This window comes from Bison bison, unplaced genomic scaffold (assembly GCF_000754665.1).
Source record: "Bison bison bison isolate TAMUID 2011002044 unplaced genomic scaffold, Bison_UMD1.0 scf7180017864180, whole genome shotgun sequence".
Taxonomy (NCBI): domain Eukaryota; kingdom Metazoa; phylum Chordata; class Mammalia; order Artiodactyla; family Bovidae; genus Bison; species Bison bison.
The window spans coordinates 10311173-10327798 of NW_011494752.1; the positions used below are offsets into that span (position 1 = coordinate 10311173).

Consider the following 16626-nt stretch of genomic DNA (forward strand, 5'->3'; position numbering starts at 1 on the left):
CCCACTCGCTCCTCCCCGAGAGCCCGGATGCGGAAGTGGGGCCGGGTTTCCGCTGTTACTTCGGCTCCTCCTGGCTGGTGGAGTGCTTTCCGCGTCTGGTCCGTTCCTCCCCGAGGCTGCGGCGCTGACGTGGCTCCCGGAAGTGGCGCTGGCGCCTAGCCGTCATGTTGCAGCAGGTAAGGGGCTGTGGGCACCGGGAGAGGGTGGCGGCGGCTGGGCCTGCCGGGTGAGGGCCTGGAGGGGCCCGGCCTGCCGGGTTTGAAGGGGGCAGTAGCGAAGACGCCGAATGTGGACGGGCGAGGGGAGGGGGCCGCCGCCCTGGACATGCGATTAGAGGAGTTGCCCTCCCGGGCCTAGCAGTGAAGTTTATGCCGTCGAAGCAGCGTTGGAGGTGATGGACGCTTGGTCCACTCCCGTGACCACATCGGCCCTCAGGGCGAATTACAGCCCTTACGTTTATATCTTACTGTTTTTGGAAAAATTACACTTTTACTCAGATTATCGTAGGTGGTGTTTTCGTGTTGAGGGGTTACTGTGGTCGAGGCCACCGTCCTAGGCCCTGGGAAAGAGCTGCGAACAACGCGGAATGCTGCCTGCCCTGAATGGGCGGGTGAATTGGATTGCGCGGGGGGGGGCGGGGGCGCGGAGACAGGATAAATTACAAGACGAACGGTGTTTTCACAGAGTGATAACAAAGCCAGGGTGAGCCCTGGGCTGTGAGTTCTAGGTGGCTGTGACCGTGTCTTTCTGTTGTCTTCCGTGTTGACTAGTGGAGGACGGAATTTCGTTTTGCCTCATGAATGTTTGCTTTTCCTATCAGGACAGTAATGACGACACTGAAGATGTTTCACTGTTTGACGCGGAAGAGGAGACAACTAACAGACCGAAAAAATCCAGAATCAGGTATGAGGACAAGTTGCAAGGGATGGGTTAGCGTCTGGTGCTGTTTCGTCTGTTGACTGGTGCCAGGACTGGGTTTCCGGGCAGAGTGGTTGTGACAGTGCTGGTGGAGATTGTGTACTGCCAGTTTGCTTTTCAGTCTGAGATGAGATGACATCTCACGTTTTCTCTGGGAATAATGGACATATGGAATTTTACTCAGTACTTTTACTCAGATTTACTCAGATTTGAGTTTTCAAATCTGCAAAGCCAATTATTCGAACACTGGTGCTTTTAATTCTGACTCTTGTACCAAGGACACACAATTTTTTTAGATAGTTTCTAAAGATACATTACATTGAGTTTATTGTGAAAATTTCAGTACTGTATCTTTTGTATCAGTTAATATGAAAACATCAAGCCAAATTTTAGTTCCAAACTTAGTACTCTGTAAAGAAATAAACTTAATGAAATCAAACTCTACCTGAATCTTGAAAACATTACACCAAGTGAGAGATACCAGTGCAGAAGACCACATTTTATATGATTTCATTTATGCGGAATGTCCAGAACAGGCAAATCCATAGGGACCGAAAGTACATTAGTGGTTACTGAGGGCTGGAGGAGGGGTGAGATTGGGGTAAATGGGGGCATGACTGCCCACAGGTATAGGATTTCTTTTGGAGGCAGAGGGGGCGGGGGTATCATGAAAAAGTTCTAAAATTGATTGTGTGATAGTTGTACAATTCTCTGAATATACCAGAAATCACTGAATTATACCCTTTAAACAGGTGAATTGTATGGCATGTGGTTATATCTCAGTGATGCTGTTAATGAAACACCAACTCTGCCTGATGGGTATTTTGTCTTAATGCCTGAAGGGAATTCTGAGGGAGTGCTTTTTAGACAGGTGAAAATGGGAGTCGGTCCTAAGAGCATAGTGTCCCTTATTTCTCCAGCCTTGGTAAGGTTTCTTGTTACGTATCTTGTGAAAGTTTATAGTCAGTGAGGTGTAAAGTCGTGTTTATATAGTGTATTTTCTGTGACAGCAGGGCCTAGTCAAATAATGGGACTTAGGAAAAAAGAGAGCTACTCGGTTTGCTTCTTCCTCAAGTCACCTTTTATTTTGACAAGACTCTGCATGGTCCTGTGGCTGAAACATTTTCATCTACATCTGCAGTATCTGTCGTAAAATGTAATTGCATTTCTTTTGTTATGTTTTGGTTTTCAGACACCCAGTGGCATCATTTTTCCATTTATTCTTTCGAGTCAGTGCAATTATAGTCTATCTTCTCTGTGAATTGTTCAGCAGCAGCTTTATTGCCTGTATGGTGACAATTATCTTGTTGTTGTCATGTGACTTTTGGGCAGTCAAGGTAGGTTTGATTGTTTTTATTTAAAAATCATTTAATATGATGAGATTGAATGATGTATAAACAGTAAAAAAAAAAAAAAAGACACTGAGCATTTTCGATTGGGGTTAATTTATCTTTTTGTTACCTTAGGCCTCATCTGTGTAAAAGTGCCAGTTATGTCACAGTAGGTTACTGCTCTGCTGACCTGTCTGTGTGTTATGTTAACCTGCATCAGCTTTAGAGTGAAACAAACAAAAATGCGACCAGCTGCTACAGACCACACACATACTGCTTCTGGTCCACACCATTGGTTTTGCTTCAGGGGTCACCTCTGGCTGTGCCATGTGTGATTTCTAGATAAGACACCAGGATAGCTTGACCACAGATAACTGAAGGAGTCTGCACCATTGCGAAGGCTCCCATGGGAGCTCCAGGACCGTGTTTCTTAGCCAGGGCCAATCCCCCCCACCCCAGCGGGCATTTGTTGTGTGTCACCGTCCAAAGACATTTTTGGTTGTCACAGCTTGGGGTGGGGGAGTGTGCTGTTGGCATCACGGTGGAGGCCAGGGATGCTGCTGGACATCTTACGGTGCATAGCCGGGACAGCCCCCCACGTCAGAGAACTATCTGGCCCCGAGCGTAGATAGTGCTGGGGCTGAGGAGCCATGTCGTAGGGGACACTGAGAAAGTAAGAAATGGACCCAGAGGCCAGGGTGGTGGAGCGGTAGTTGTATAGATAGAGGGGCGCGTGAGGAAGTCACTGTGGTCCAATATGAGATGTAGACTCCAGGATTAGGCATATGCGTATTCACTGTAAAACTTTTTTGTATATTTGGAAATTTTCAAATTTCGAATACAGGGGAAAAAAAATGCAAAAACTAGTTTTACAATTTCAGAGATGTGTTTACTGATTCAAAAACCAATAAGGTGTTACAGGTCTACTCATGCCCACCAGCCCAGTCATTTTAGATCTTTTGATTCTTACAGATAATCAGAAGTGGTTGGCTTGGTGGTGGCCAGTTTCTGTAGGCCACAAAATGTAGAGAATAAAGATTACAAAGGTCTGGTTCCTGTAGGTACTTCTTTTGTACAGTCTTCTTTGGCTTGAATTTCTTTGAATTCCTTTTGTTGCTTTATGTCCTAAAGTGTTTACTGTATCCAGGTCATAGTTTTGTTTTGACGAATGTTTCTTTTTGTTGTTCATGTTATTTCTGCCTAACCAGATAGAACACTACCTTTTGACTTTTAGTCAGTTCTTCCTGGTAATTTCTAAAAATTAAATAATTAGAACCTTGTGGGTTTAGAGTTTTAAGAAATATGGCCAGAATATATATTTTCTGATGAACTCTTTAAAAAAAAAAAAAAAAGGCTTAAAGAAAGTCACTCTTTGTGTGTGGCAGGATTACTTACAGATACACAAATAATTGAGATATGAAAATAAGTCAGGAATGGGGAAACCATTAAATGGACTGCTTACACAATACCAGAGACTGGGTGGTTCGCAAACAACAGGGATTTATTTTCCACATTCTGGAGGCTGGAAATCCAGGTACAGGGTACCAGCATGGTCAGCTTCTGGCGAGGGCCCTCCTCTGGGTTCTAGACTGCTCACCTCTTAAACAGCTGAGAGCAGAGAGAGAGAATAGAAACTCTCTTGCCTCTAAGGGGGACACTAATCCCTTCTGCACATGTTCCCCGCTCTTGACCTTATCTCACCCTCATCACCTCCCTCAGGCTTTTTCCTGACACCATCACTGGGCGATGCTGTGGGGCTAGACTTTCAGCATATGAATTTGAGGGGACTCAGTATTCAGTCCAAAAGTAGGTCCCAGTGGCTAAAGAGTCGGGTTTAGAAACAGGGAACCAGAGAAAGGACGAGAGCTCACGAGGGGAAAGAAGGGTGATGTTTGTGGATGTGCCGACCCTATCACCTCTGTCCTGCTGGGCCTGCCATGGCCATTGTAGTTACTCTTTTGCCCAGGCCTCATATGTACTGGTCTTAACTGGGTGTTATGGATGGAAAGCTGATGATTTGTTGTTTGTGAAATATTACACTAAAATAGGATGTTAAAGTAGATGTGTCGGTGCTGTTTTTAAAATGTGTGTATATGTATTAATCTTCACCAGAATGTCACAGGTAGATTAATGGTTGGCCTGCGCTGGTGGAATCATATTGATGAAGATGGAAAAAGCCATTGGGTGTTTGAGTCCCGGAAGGTAAACAGCCTTTGGTGTTTTGGTTTTCTTGCATGTCATTTAATACATTTTGCGTAGATAATATTTGAATATTTAAGGATAAATTACCTATGCAGACGTAATCAACTCATAAAGAACTACCCCGGGTCACTTGTGGGGCAGCACTAAAGTAGATGGCCTTCTGAACGCCCCGTTTTCTCTGGCCGGCTCAGGCTGAAAATGGTGTGTCCAGGAAAGAATCCTGAGAGAGGGCTTGCGCTCCGAGTGTATGCCGTGTGCCTGGCTGGCCCCTAGGGGCTGCTGCTGCTGCAGGATCTCTTCTGAGCCGCTTGGCTCTGTGGGCTGTGCCAGGGGTTACTGCCTCCAATGGCTCCCTCTTTCCCCCATGGTCCTCCTCCATTCGTGGGCAAGGAAGAAAGAGGATTGCAACTGCATAGAAAATCTGAGTTGATGGAAGCAGTTTGCTCTTCAGGCTTTACCTTCAGAAGCCCTGGGGGACACTGGTCTGTTTGGGGTTTTTAGTCTGCTTCCCTGTAGTAGAATCAGCTTGGGCAGCAGAGGACAACATTCTTGGAGACAGCACAGGTTAAATCTCTCGCCTTCTGCTTGGAAGGGCCCTGACTAGTGCTTCTCAGAAAGCAGTGTTGTGCTCAGTGAGCCCTAGACCTTTATGTTATAAAACCCACCTGGGGAACAGCACACAGCCTTTTACATTCCTGGGTATTGCTAAGACGTGGTGGTCATTGTCAGGGTCCTGACCCCTGGACCCTGACTTGACGTTTGAGTCTCCAGGATGACCATAGCCTTGATTTACTGAATCCTTACCATGAAGGTGTTGTTCAAGGGTTGATTATGAATAACCAGTGTAAGTGCAAGAGGCATGACTAGAAGTGCAAGAGGCATGACTAGAAGCCTATCAGAGGCCACCCTTACTGTGTTGGGTGATGACAGACTGTCCACTCTGCCTTGAAAATGAAACATTCTTGATTTAAAACAAAGCATGTTAAGACCAGTTCTAAAAATCACAGCGATGGTACATGTACTGTTTGAACGGGGCAGGGAGTAGGGGTTCAAAGTTGGGACTTGGGTTGTCTGTATTAATTTATTTAAATTTGAGGGTAAGGAGTTTTTCACTAAAAATGTTTTAACTTTTTGCCAATAAATAGCACAGAACCTCGGTTATTAAATCTGTGTTGTTTTGTAGGCCTCCCCTCAAGAGGGTAAAACCGTCTCCGAGGCTGAATCAAGGATCTTCTGGTTGGGACTCGTTGCCTGTCCCGTGCTGTGGGTGGTCTTTGCCTTCAGTGCCCTCTTCTCTTTCAGAGTAAAGTGGTTGGTGAGTGTTGGTGACCCACCCAGGTGGCCAGTGGGTAATCGCAATGGGTGACCACCAGTCTTAACAATAACATTAGGGTCCCGTCTCAAACAGGCAGCTTCATCCTGTATTTCCCAAGTTTGGGTTCTCAACTCGGCTTTCCTCTGAGCACCAGAAAACAGAGTCCTTTGAAAGACCCGTCTCACCAGTTCTCCAGGTGCCCAGCAGTGTGTTGACTTAGCCCATCTAAGTGATTACCACATTGGTAATCACAGTGCATTGATTACCACATTGATCCCATGACCTTGTCAGGTGTGGGTGGTCTGCATACTCCAGACATGCTTAGCTTAGTTTGGAACTAACAGTGGTCCTTCCTGAAAATGCTGGTGGTGACCTGTCCTGGTCATCTACTGCAACAGTCATTGTACCATCTCTCTCAATTTCTCTGGTTCAGGAGGTTGGAAGGGGCTTGTCTGGGAAGTCCTGGCTTGGGATCTTTTGTTTTTTTGATCGGACAGTGGCTGGGGGCTGGTATGGCCCCTCTCTATGAGGTCCCATGGCCTCCCACATGGACTTTGCACACAGCTAGTTGGGGCTTCCTCACAGCCTGGTGGCCTTGTGGCCTTGTGGCAGTAAGACTGCACTCGAGGCTCGTAGCTCCAGGTGAGAGTGCTGGAGCTCACACGCTGAGGTACCTGGTGCAGCTGTACCTGTCTGCTCCGGCTGCCCTGACAAAGTACCACAGACCAGGGGCTGACACGGCAGAACTGTGTTTTCTCCCAATCCTGAAGGTCTCTGTCTCTCTGGCTTATTGGCCGTCTTCTCCTTGTGTCTTTACGTGGTCCTCCCTCTGTTCTTGTCAGTGTCCTAATCTCCTCTGCTTATAAGGACATCAGTCATGTGGGATTAGGGTCTTGTTGATCTTTCTCTTGACCATTCTTTTGGAATTCTCAAGGAAGTAATTGATATTTGCACTCCTGGATCTCAGTTGCTTTTATATGTCTACTCACAGAACCATGGAAAACAGTAGGGAGGGAATGGCCCCGCCACTGCACCCCTGGGTCTGACACAGAGCTCGCATGTTGATGGCTGCTTGTTGGACAGTGCAGAGCTCGTGGTGGATGAGTCTGTTCTGGAAGGGAGACGGGAGGAGTCTCTGCCACCCTTCACAAAGCTTCCTCCTTCTCCTCTTTCGTGAGCTGGGCTCCATGTCTCATTGATGGCAGAGAGAATGGTCAGTCACTGTCAGGCCTGTAACTGTTGATTGTTGCCCTCCCCCAGGCGGTGGTTATCATGGGCGTGGTGCTGCAAGGGGCCAACCTGTATGGCTACATCAGGTGCAAAGTGGGCAGCAGGAAGAACCTAACCAGCATGGCCACCACGTACCTTGGGAGGCAGTTTTTAAGACAAGTAAGTGTTCTCTGGATGTGAGGATCATTTTGATGTGGTCAGTGACTAATGCAGTGATGATTTCTAACTCTTTTAGAGTTTAATTTCTATGAAATACTTGAAGTTTTTAAAGGGATATATTTAAGTATGAAATGATGATGGTCAAGTAATTTTAATTTGTCTTTGGAAGCTTTTAGGACATTCCAAAAATGTCGGTGTCCTGAAGTTATTTTAAAACCAGAGGGCTAAAATGTTCATTGACAATAAGTTTTTTTTTAGAAAAATTAGCTGAAGTTCAGTTGCTTTCCATTACTTCTGGTGGCAGTCTTGAAGAATGTATCTTATATGGTTTTAGGGTTTATAGTAAGAGCAAGTTAGAAACATAAGACCATATCATTAAAGATTATTTTATTACTGTAGTTTCTGGATGTGAAGGTTTCAGTTAGAGTTTTCAGTGGGATCAGTAGTATTCTCAGGTAAAAATAGTTGCTGGTAAAATCTTTAGGAAATTGATTAGGTCTTTGTGTGAGTGATGCCTCACGTTTGCGTTTGTGCAGTAGTTTGGGCAGGTAATGATGCACGGGACAGTTAACATGTTTTCAACCTTGGCCCTGCATCAGGATAGCCTGGAGGGCTAGAACACAGATCTCAGGGTCCCACCCCCGAAGTTTCTTACTTACTTGATAACCTGAGGCCAGGTCTCACCAGTTGCATGTTTACAGGTTCCTAGGTGGTGCTGATGTTGCTGGTCCAGAGATTACCTTTGTGACCTAGGCCCTGAGAGGCTAAGTGATTCAAAGTGAGGGTTTAACCCAGCTCTCCTCTCTTGAAATTCGTTGCTCTTTCCTGTATGGTTTCTCTTGTAGAAAAGTTAAGAAGTGAGGAAAGCAAGGACTCTTGCAGGGCCATGACTCATCTTGAGGGCTTTGGCAGAGTCCTAGTATACTTTTGCTGGGTGAAGTCCACCTTATGGTAGTTTTCAAGTGTGCGCTCAATAGGTTTTTCCCTTCAGATTTTGAACCTTGAGCTTGACGTACATGGACAGGGTCAATAGACTTACATGGCAGCCAGTGATGCTCTGCTCCAGTGAGACTGCTTGCTGGACATCCGGGTGGACTCACTGCTTTACTTTTCCAGCGTGACAGTAATTTTTAACATAATCGGGCCATGTAGTAACTGCATCTGCTGACAAATACGAAATGTTTTCCTAGTGCTTTGAATCTGGTGTTTTATGTAAAATAGCTTTTCTTTATTTTGTAAATCACTTTTGGCATTAAGGAATTGTTTCTCTGTTGCAGACCACCGGCGACACTCAGACCTCCTCAGGAGAGTGAAAGCCTGCGTGCTTTTTTCAAGGGGAACCACCCAGGGTGGGTCTTGACTGAACCTTCAGAACTCAGAAGCTATTGCAAAGAGGAGTGTGGGGTTTGTTTTTCCATTTAAAAATTTACTTTAAGAAAAAGGAAAAGTAGTTTTCATATTGTCTTCTTTCTAGCACTTGGGCCTTGAAGGTGTGGTATGGCTAGAAACATTGTCAGCATTTGGTTTATGGTATGTCTGTCCATAGTCTTGTGAGATCCCTGTGTGTTAAGTTAAAGTGTCTGTGTTCACATTCATGTAAATGGAGACCTTTGCATCTCGGTCCATAGAACACAGAAGGATGTTCTTAGTCGATCTCAAAACTCTCTGTGTTTACGTACTGTTTCTGTAGATTATTTTAGAGGTTTTTGCTTCCATGGTAAGAGTGAGCACTTTGGCTAATGTATACGTTAGGAATAATGGTTAATTTTACACTTAATATATACTTTCATGGTGAAACTTCTTATCCTAGGCATTCACAGGCAGGTAAAAACCACACTTGGGCTGTTGATGTTAACTAGTTTCTAAAATTTGGTTTATTGATGAGTCTTGTACTTAAGACCCAGTTAACGTAACAGGAACATTCATAGTGTATTTTCATGGGATTCCTAGGGATTGCTGCTGTTCTATTTATTTTGGGGGGAGAATAGCCAGATTTTATTTTGAAGCCCCCAGAAGCTTTTCAGTGGTCCTCGGCTTAATGAAGTCTTTCTCCACTAAAAGAGTATTATTCTTATGTAATAGTGAGAATAATTATTTCGATACTTGGCATTGTAAATGCCTAAAAGACGTTTTATTTTGCGAATCTATTTTTTGGTCTTGCTGTAATGGGGATATTGTAAATCATGCATTTGTATTAACGGTATTTCTTAAAACAACATATGTAACAATCTGCAAAATACTGTAGACATCTGTGAATTCTGTTGTAGGTACTGTAAACTTTGTTTTAATCAATGGGTTATTTTGTGACTGTATTTATACATTGTTAAAAATTTTTTGAAGATGTTTTGTTTAATTGAATGCGTGTCTTTATTGGAGTGAGAGCTTTGAAGGTGCATAACTTTATATTTGTATAAAACTCTACTGTTTACAAAGCACTGTGACGTTTGTGATCTCATTTGATCCTCATGGCAAACCTGTTCTGTGTGACACCAGTGTATTGGTGACAGAGGGGGACCTCAGGTCACTGAGTGACTTGTCCAAGGAGCCACGGATTACAGGAAGACCCATCAGACACGTCTCTGATGTTTGAGGAATCTTTGTCTCTAAAGGTCCTTTCCTTTCTTATGAATCATTAACTTACTAAGTCATTAATTTATACTCATCTGGTGAGGAAAGTGAACGCTGTGTAGAGACATGTTTTTATTGAACCTGAAAGATCCGACGTCAGTCTGTTGAGTTGGGAGTCTAGCAGGAGACCCAGTGGTGTCATTCTCGAGGCAGCTGTTGTTATTTGAGGCTGCGATCCTAAACCAGACTGAATTTGGGAACGTACATGTGGCAGCACCTGTTGTTTGCTGCTGTTTATCCCCCACTATTAGCTTTTCCCTTCTACTCATTTCCCATTTATTAGCCAGAACATGGCAACAAAGACAGTGTTTCCCAGATTTTTCTGCCGTTTCATGGCTGCACTTCCAGGAAATGTCCTTAGAAGGATGGCATGCCTGTCTCTTCTCCTTTCCACCCCTGTTAGCTGAAACGTACGTGGAACAGATGGTGCTTGAATAGTTGTTGTGGTCAATGGGGTGGAAGCCTTGTCTTGTGAACAGCAGTGAGTTCCCTCTGGTGGGGACAGTAGCCCTGAAGTGCCCCTCTGAATTTTTAAGCGAGAAACAGACTTCTCTCTTTTTCAAGTGTTACTACTGTTTTCCTGTTGCTGCAGTCTAACTGAATTCTTATCAGTCCGTATTTTTAGCTTCCCCCACAGTTTCTGTTAGTGTGGAGTTTGAGATGTAGGAGTTCAGCAGACACACGTTTGCTCTTTCCACTGTGAGGTATTTAAGCTAACAAGTCCAGCCCTTCCAGATGCTGTTGTTGCATAAAAATTCGCCCCGAAACCAAGCCTTGCAGAGCATCATTTCATGGCACTTACACAAGCTGGGGATCAGGGGTCTGGGTGAAGCCCGTCAGAGACAGCTTTTCTCTGCTGCACAGTCTAGGCTCAGCTGAGAGGTTTGAAGGCCAGGGTTTGCATGCTCTCCAGGAGGCAGGAAGCATCTAGGGGTGTCTTCTTGGGTCTGGAAGCTGATGCTGGCTGTCAGCTGGACCGAAGCCAGGTTGCAGTTAGAACACCTACATTTGCAACCTCTGGGTTGTCTGTGGAGGCTCATCTGGGGTTGTCTTCACAGCCTGGCTGCTGGGGTCTCAGACAGGCTTCCCTAGGGAGCCAGAGAAGTGCGTGACGTTCTATGACTAGCCTCGGGATTCACGTAGTGTTGCTTCTGCCACACTCTGGGTGAAGCAGCCACAAAGTCCTCCTGCGTTCACGGAGAGGGGACATAGCAACCATCTTTGGAAGGTAAAAATCTGCCCCCCCCCACACACTTTAATCGTTTCAAGACTGAAAGCTAGTTGGAAGAGACTGTGGGGTGCAAATATTGCTTTCCCTTTTGTCTTGCTTGGTCAGCCTTGAGCACAAGTGAGTTGGCTGACCGGTGCAGTTAACATGAAAGCAGCATTGCATTCCCCAGCCCCCGTGTACCTGTTCCCTGACCCACACCTTTGAAAGCTGTGTGTTGTGCAGAGCTTACGGCACAGTAAGTCCACCGAGGTGTCGATACTATCATCCATCAAATTAGTAAAACTCTTTAGAGCTCATTCAGAGTTCTTTTATGTCTATTAACCTCATTTGATTCTCCCTCTGTAACCTCGAGAGGGAGGTGAGACCGTGAAAACCTCGTGTTACTGACAGTTGCATGTAGTAGAGACAAATGATGTTCCCCTGCTGTTGCTTTTGTTCTCCTCTGCTTCTCAGCAGCCCCCTGTTTAACAGAAGCCAGGGGGTCAGTTGTGGCCCATGTGATGCAAGTGAAGGTGTGACCTGTGTCACTTCTGGGTGAGGAACGTACAGCGGATGTGGGCTTCTCCAATCTTCTCCCCTTCCGAGGCAGCCAGGGGTGCTCGAAGTCGTACCTCGGCCAGCCAGGTCTCTGGGGGGGCTTGTCGAGCAGGCTCTGTCACCTGCTGCCATCAGACGGATGGTGTGAGTGAGGAGTAAACTCCTGGTGGAGCCACTTGATCTCCTGGTGAATTTGTTTCCATAACAACACAACACAGTAGCCTGTTCTGATGAATACAGGTGCACAACTGACAAGTAATACTCAGGAAACTTTTAAGTCCCAGTTTGCTGTTGGATTCTGGTCCCTTGGTGCAGGGTTGCCAGTTCTGGTCATAGCAGACAGGTGAAGTCAACCAGGTGAAAACTCAAGCAGGAGAGTCCACCTGCATCTGAATGAACCGGAAGTGCCTCGTTTCCAGCATTGCTTGCCCCCTTAGGTGTGGTCCCTGTGTGGCTAGGGTTTTCAGTTTTTCAAGAGAAATGGAAAATTTGGATGCTTGTATGAAATCTAGTCTTTTAATGCTTGTAAATTAAATGTTAAAAGGGAAAAAGAGAACACATGAAGGCAAACAGTTTGTTTGCAGGTCAAGTTCGGCTGTGCTAACTTTTGCTGTTGTGTGATCATGTTCACACTAGTGGGACTCTCTCTTCTGAGTCTTGAGTCAAAGCTGAGTGTCTGTAATGAGCACAGCTGCTCGGCCATCACCCACTCGGCCCTAACCACCGATTTCCGAGGAGCCCCCAAGCCACTGTTTGCAAACCACTGCTAGGAATGTGAAGCCAAAGTCTGCGTGGTTTTGAGGAACACGTTCTCAAATCATGTGTCAGATACATTTTCAATTAAAAACAAAGTCAAAATAATAAGTTCTTGTGAGAAGCAGGAACCATTCTTTCTATCCTTTTTATTGTTATTCTAGGAGGAAAAGAGCAAGCCTATCGTTTCCTGAAGAAGTGAAATGTACCAAGGAAAGGGGTAATCTAACCTTTACCCACTTTTAATTCATGAAGAAATAATAATTAAAGTACTATGGTCAGAAAATCAAACAGTACCGAAGGGCTACAAAGAAATGCAAGTCTTGCCCACTCTCAGTTCTGCTATCAAGTAGTAGACATCTTTATCTGTGGCAGTTTTTGTATTTGGGGGTATTTACCTCCACACTAAATAAAATGCTTATTGTTTTTACAGTGTTTCTTGACTTACCAACTGTCTATATTAGCTTTTGGCTTCCCACTATGAAAAATGAAGATTTAACTCAAACCCCTCAGGTGGTGCTAGTGGTAAAGAGCCTGCCTGCCACAGTCCCTGGAGGAGGTCATGGCAGCTCACTCCAGCATTCTTGCCTGGAGAATCCCATGGACATAGGGTCACACAGAGTCAGACGCTACTGAAGTGACTTAGCGCACAGTATGTACCCCCCTCATAGTTTGAGCACTTTTCCCCCAGTTGTTTATAAAATCACAGGCTTAACGTAAACCTCCATTTGTTAACTCCTTCAGTTGTCCGAAGGTAAAGTTAGTTTTCTCTTTTTGTTAGTAATTTGTTCAACTGCAAATAACAAATAATAGTGGCTTATTATATTATAAATAATAGTGGCTAAAAAAAAAAGTGTATGGCTTTCTACAAAAGAGGTTTAAAAGTGGGCACATGGTGGTGTTGATGCACTTACTAAACAGTTCTCAGAAAGCTGGTTTTTGTCCCCATGCTCATTGTCTCAGGGTCACAAGACGGCTGTCACAGCTGAAGATGACTCATCTGTTTATGAGCAAGGAAGGAGAAGGGAGGTTCCGGTCCTGTCTGTCCTCTTCTATCAGAAAATCAAAAGCTTTCTCAGCAATCACAGTAGGGTTTTGCTTCTGCTTACATCTCATTGGCCAGAGTGGTGTCACTCAGGTGTGTAAAGTCTGGAAAAGCAGGTAGGTAGGTGGACATTGCTGCCTTGAGTAAAAGTGAGGGCTTCCCTGGTGGCTCAGACAGTAAAGAATCTGCTTGCAATGCAGGAAACTCAGGTTCAATCCCTGGGTCAGGAAGATTCCCCTGGAGAAGGAAATGGAAACCCACTCCAGTATTCTTGCCTGGAGAAGTCCATGGACAGAGGAACCTGGTGGGCTACAGTCCATGGGGTTGCAAAGAATTGGACACGATTGAGTGACTAACACTTTCAAAGGAGAAAGGGACATTGGGTAGGGAACTGGCAGTGCCCACCAGTTCTCATGGGGGCTTTATGTAGGGGACACTGATGCTGTCAGCATTGCTTCTACAATAAATAAGTAGGTGGGCATGTTGCTCCATTGAATCTGGACAGCTTTTTAAATGCCAGCTTTTGCTGCAAAGCTATTGAAGCACAACTTGGTGAGGTCTGTGAGGGCGTAGGCTGGTGTGCTCTTACATACATATTCTTACTTCGGTGTGATTTGGGGGTTGGATTTAGAATATTCAGAGCCTACTCCCTCAAGAGTTCTCTCCAGGTGGTGCCATCCCCAGGGGAGGGTGTTTTTGTAAATACATTAACCATTGGTTTGCACAATGATGGGTTATTTCATGGATAGAGAACAGTTCTGTACAACCCCAAGTTGTCTGGCATCTCTATAGCTTCCATATGTCCCAGGAAAATTAGGTACATGCAAATCCTCCTTTAAAAAGAAGGGAAAAGCAACCCCTGACAGCTATCAGTTGGAGGCTGACCTGGCCCTGCCCACTAGACTATGGGGTGCTCCTTGAGCATAGGTAGTCCTCTATGACACTGACATCTGACAGAGTCATTCTGTGGCCCTGAGAGAGTAAGACAAAAATGTAGACCCTGTGTAATCGTGTTGGAGCGTAGAAACAACCTTTTGAATTGCAAGTTAGAGTCACTGCCGCAGCATTTGTCTGCTTTGTTGCGGCCACACTCACAGGAATTATATGTGTATTTGCAGCACCTGACTGCCACATGCATGTGTAGGGTCTGCATGTCCAGGAAAGACCTGAAAAGGCGCTAATCTCTCGCCTCTAGACTGTCTTGAGGTTCTACACAAACAGGAAATAAAAGCTTAGGTAGAGTTGTAAATTACTAGTGTTACATGCCCCAGTACACGTGAGCCCTTCAGCAAAAGGCTTACTTCAGATGCCTAAGGAAATCTCTGATTATTAGCTGAAGATGAACCTAGCTGAGTAGAGATTTCAGTGACTACACATGACAAAGAATACTACAGATGCTCAGAGTTAGTTCTGAAAAGTTACTGAAAGAACCTGCAACCTCCACCACAACAAGCATTAAAGGAAAGAGGAAACAAATCTGATTTCCAGAGTTGTCTCCTTATATTGCTGAAATTGTCCAGTTTTCAACAACAAAAAAAACAGTAAGACACACAAAGAAACAAAGAAAGTATGGCTCATACACAGGAAAAAAATTCAACAGACACCTTGTCCAGACTTGAAATCAGCTGTCGTGTATGTTCAAAGAGCTAAAAGAGGCTGTGGGCAAAGGACTGAAAGAAATTAGGGAAATGATCTATGAACAAAATGTGAATATCAGCAAAGATAAAAATTATAAAAAGGAACCAAATAGAAACTTTGGAACTGAAAGTATGGTAACTGACATTAGAAATTCGGTGGAGAAGTTAAACAGATGAAAGAACAATTGAAAACAGGACAATTGAAATATTGCAGTTAGAGGAACAGAAAGAAGAGTGAAGAACAGTGAACACAGCCTGTAGACCTCAAACATACACCCTAGGGGAGTTCCAGGAGAAAGGTGAATATTTGAGGAATTAATGGCTGCAAACTTCTCAAATTTCATGAAAGATTTTGGGGAAAAAAAAAAACCAATCCACATTGATCTGTACTTCCAAGAAGTGCCATGAATTCTAAGTAGGATAAATTTAAAGAGGCCCACATTTAAATACATTCATAGTTGAATTGTCAAAAGCCAATGCCAGAGAATATTAAAAGCAGCAAGGGAAAACAATACACCACATGTAAAGGATGCTCAGTGAACTTAAAAGCTTGCTTCTTGTCAAAACCATGAAGTCAGATGACACTTTCAAAACAGACTTTAAGACAAAATGAATTGTTACAAGAGACAAGGACATTACATATTGAAAAAAAAAGGTCAATCCATCAGGAAGACGTGACAATTATGAACATATATGCAGTTGGTATCAGAGCTCCAAAATGCGTGAAGCGAAAGCTGAGAGGATTGAAGGGAGGAATAGAAAACTCAATAATCATTATTACTGATGGTTCACTATTAATAATTTAATGATCAAGTGAGATGATCCATGTAAAATATTCAGCATAGTCCCAAATACTCAGCTGTCCATAATGGAGACTCAGAAAGGAAAACAGTTGCTTAGCTAGTTGAAAGTAGAGAAGTCAGGAGGCCTAACCCCTAGTTGAGTGACTTCTATATGGTTTGGATTCCCATTCAGGATGCGTCATGGAGAATTCAAATGGACAAAAGCCATCAGTTGCAGGGATTTTTTTTCTATATCTGTAATTTATTATACTATTGATACATGATTCCATATTATAACATAAGGAAGATACTGTAATAGAACTGTACTGTATATATCCAAATTTTTTTTTTAAATTTTAATTGGAGGCTTATTACTTTACAGTATTGTGGTGGTTTTTGCCATACATTCACATAAATCAGCCATGGGTGTACATGTGTTCCCCATCCTGATCCTCCCTCCCACCTCCCTCCCCATCCCATCCCTCAGGGTCACCCCAGTGCACCAGCCCTGAGCACCCTGCCTCATGCATCGAACCTGGACTGGCGATCTATTTTACATATAATATACATGATTATATACAAGTTTCAATGCTATTCTCTCAAATCATCCCACCTTCACCTTCTCCCACAGAGTCCAACAGTTTGTTCTTTACATCTGTGTCTCTTTCACTGTCTCGCATATAGGGTCATCGTTACCATCTTTCTAAATTCCATATGTATGCATTAGTATACTGTATTGGTGTTTTTCTTTCTGGCTTACTTCACTCTGTATAATAGGCTCCAGTTTCATCCACCTCATTAGAACTGATTCAAATGTATTCTCTTTAATGGCTGAGTAATACTCCATTGGGTATATGT

The 16626-nt window shown here is 44.2% G+C and overlaps 1 protein-coding gene across 2 annotated transcripts; it reads left to right on the forward strand.

The window, feature by feature from the left end:
* The first annotated feature begins 25 nt into the window (after positions 1-25).
* LOC104990699 (Golgi apparatus membrane protein TVP23 homolog B) lies at positions 26-9590 on the forward strand. 2 transcript variants are annotated; one of them, XM_010842979.1, is made up of 7 exons: positions 26-176; positions 821-903; positions 2111-2255; positions 4362-4451; positions 5635-5766; positions 7027-7155; positions 8433-9590. In XM_010842979.1, exons 1-7 carry the CDS (start codon positions 165-167, stop codon positions 8466-8468), a joined length of 627 nt encoding a protein of 208 aa, XP_010841281.1. In that variant the 5' UTR covers positions 26-164; the 3' UTR covers positions 8469-9590. The 2 variants fall into 2 exon arrangements, with proteins under 2 accessions (XP_010841281.1, XP_010841282.1); XM_010842980.1 differs by lacking the exon at positions 8433-9590 and having other exon boundaries at positions 41-176; positions 7027-8421.
* Positions 9591-16626: the final 7036 nt, after the last annotated feature.

Coding starts and splice junctions, on each gene's coding strand:
- LOC104990699 (XM_010842979.1), top strand. Junction 904..2,110: donor CCGAAAAAATCCAGAATCAG/GTATGAGGACAA, acceptor TTTGGTTTTCAG/ACACCCAGTGGCATCATTTT. Junction 4,452..5,634: donor GGGTGTTTGAGTCCCGGAAG/GTAAACAGCCTT, acceptor GTTGTTTTGTAG/GCCTCCCCTCAAGAGGGTAA.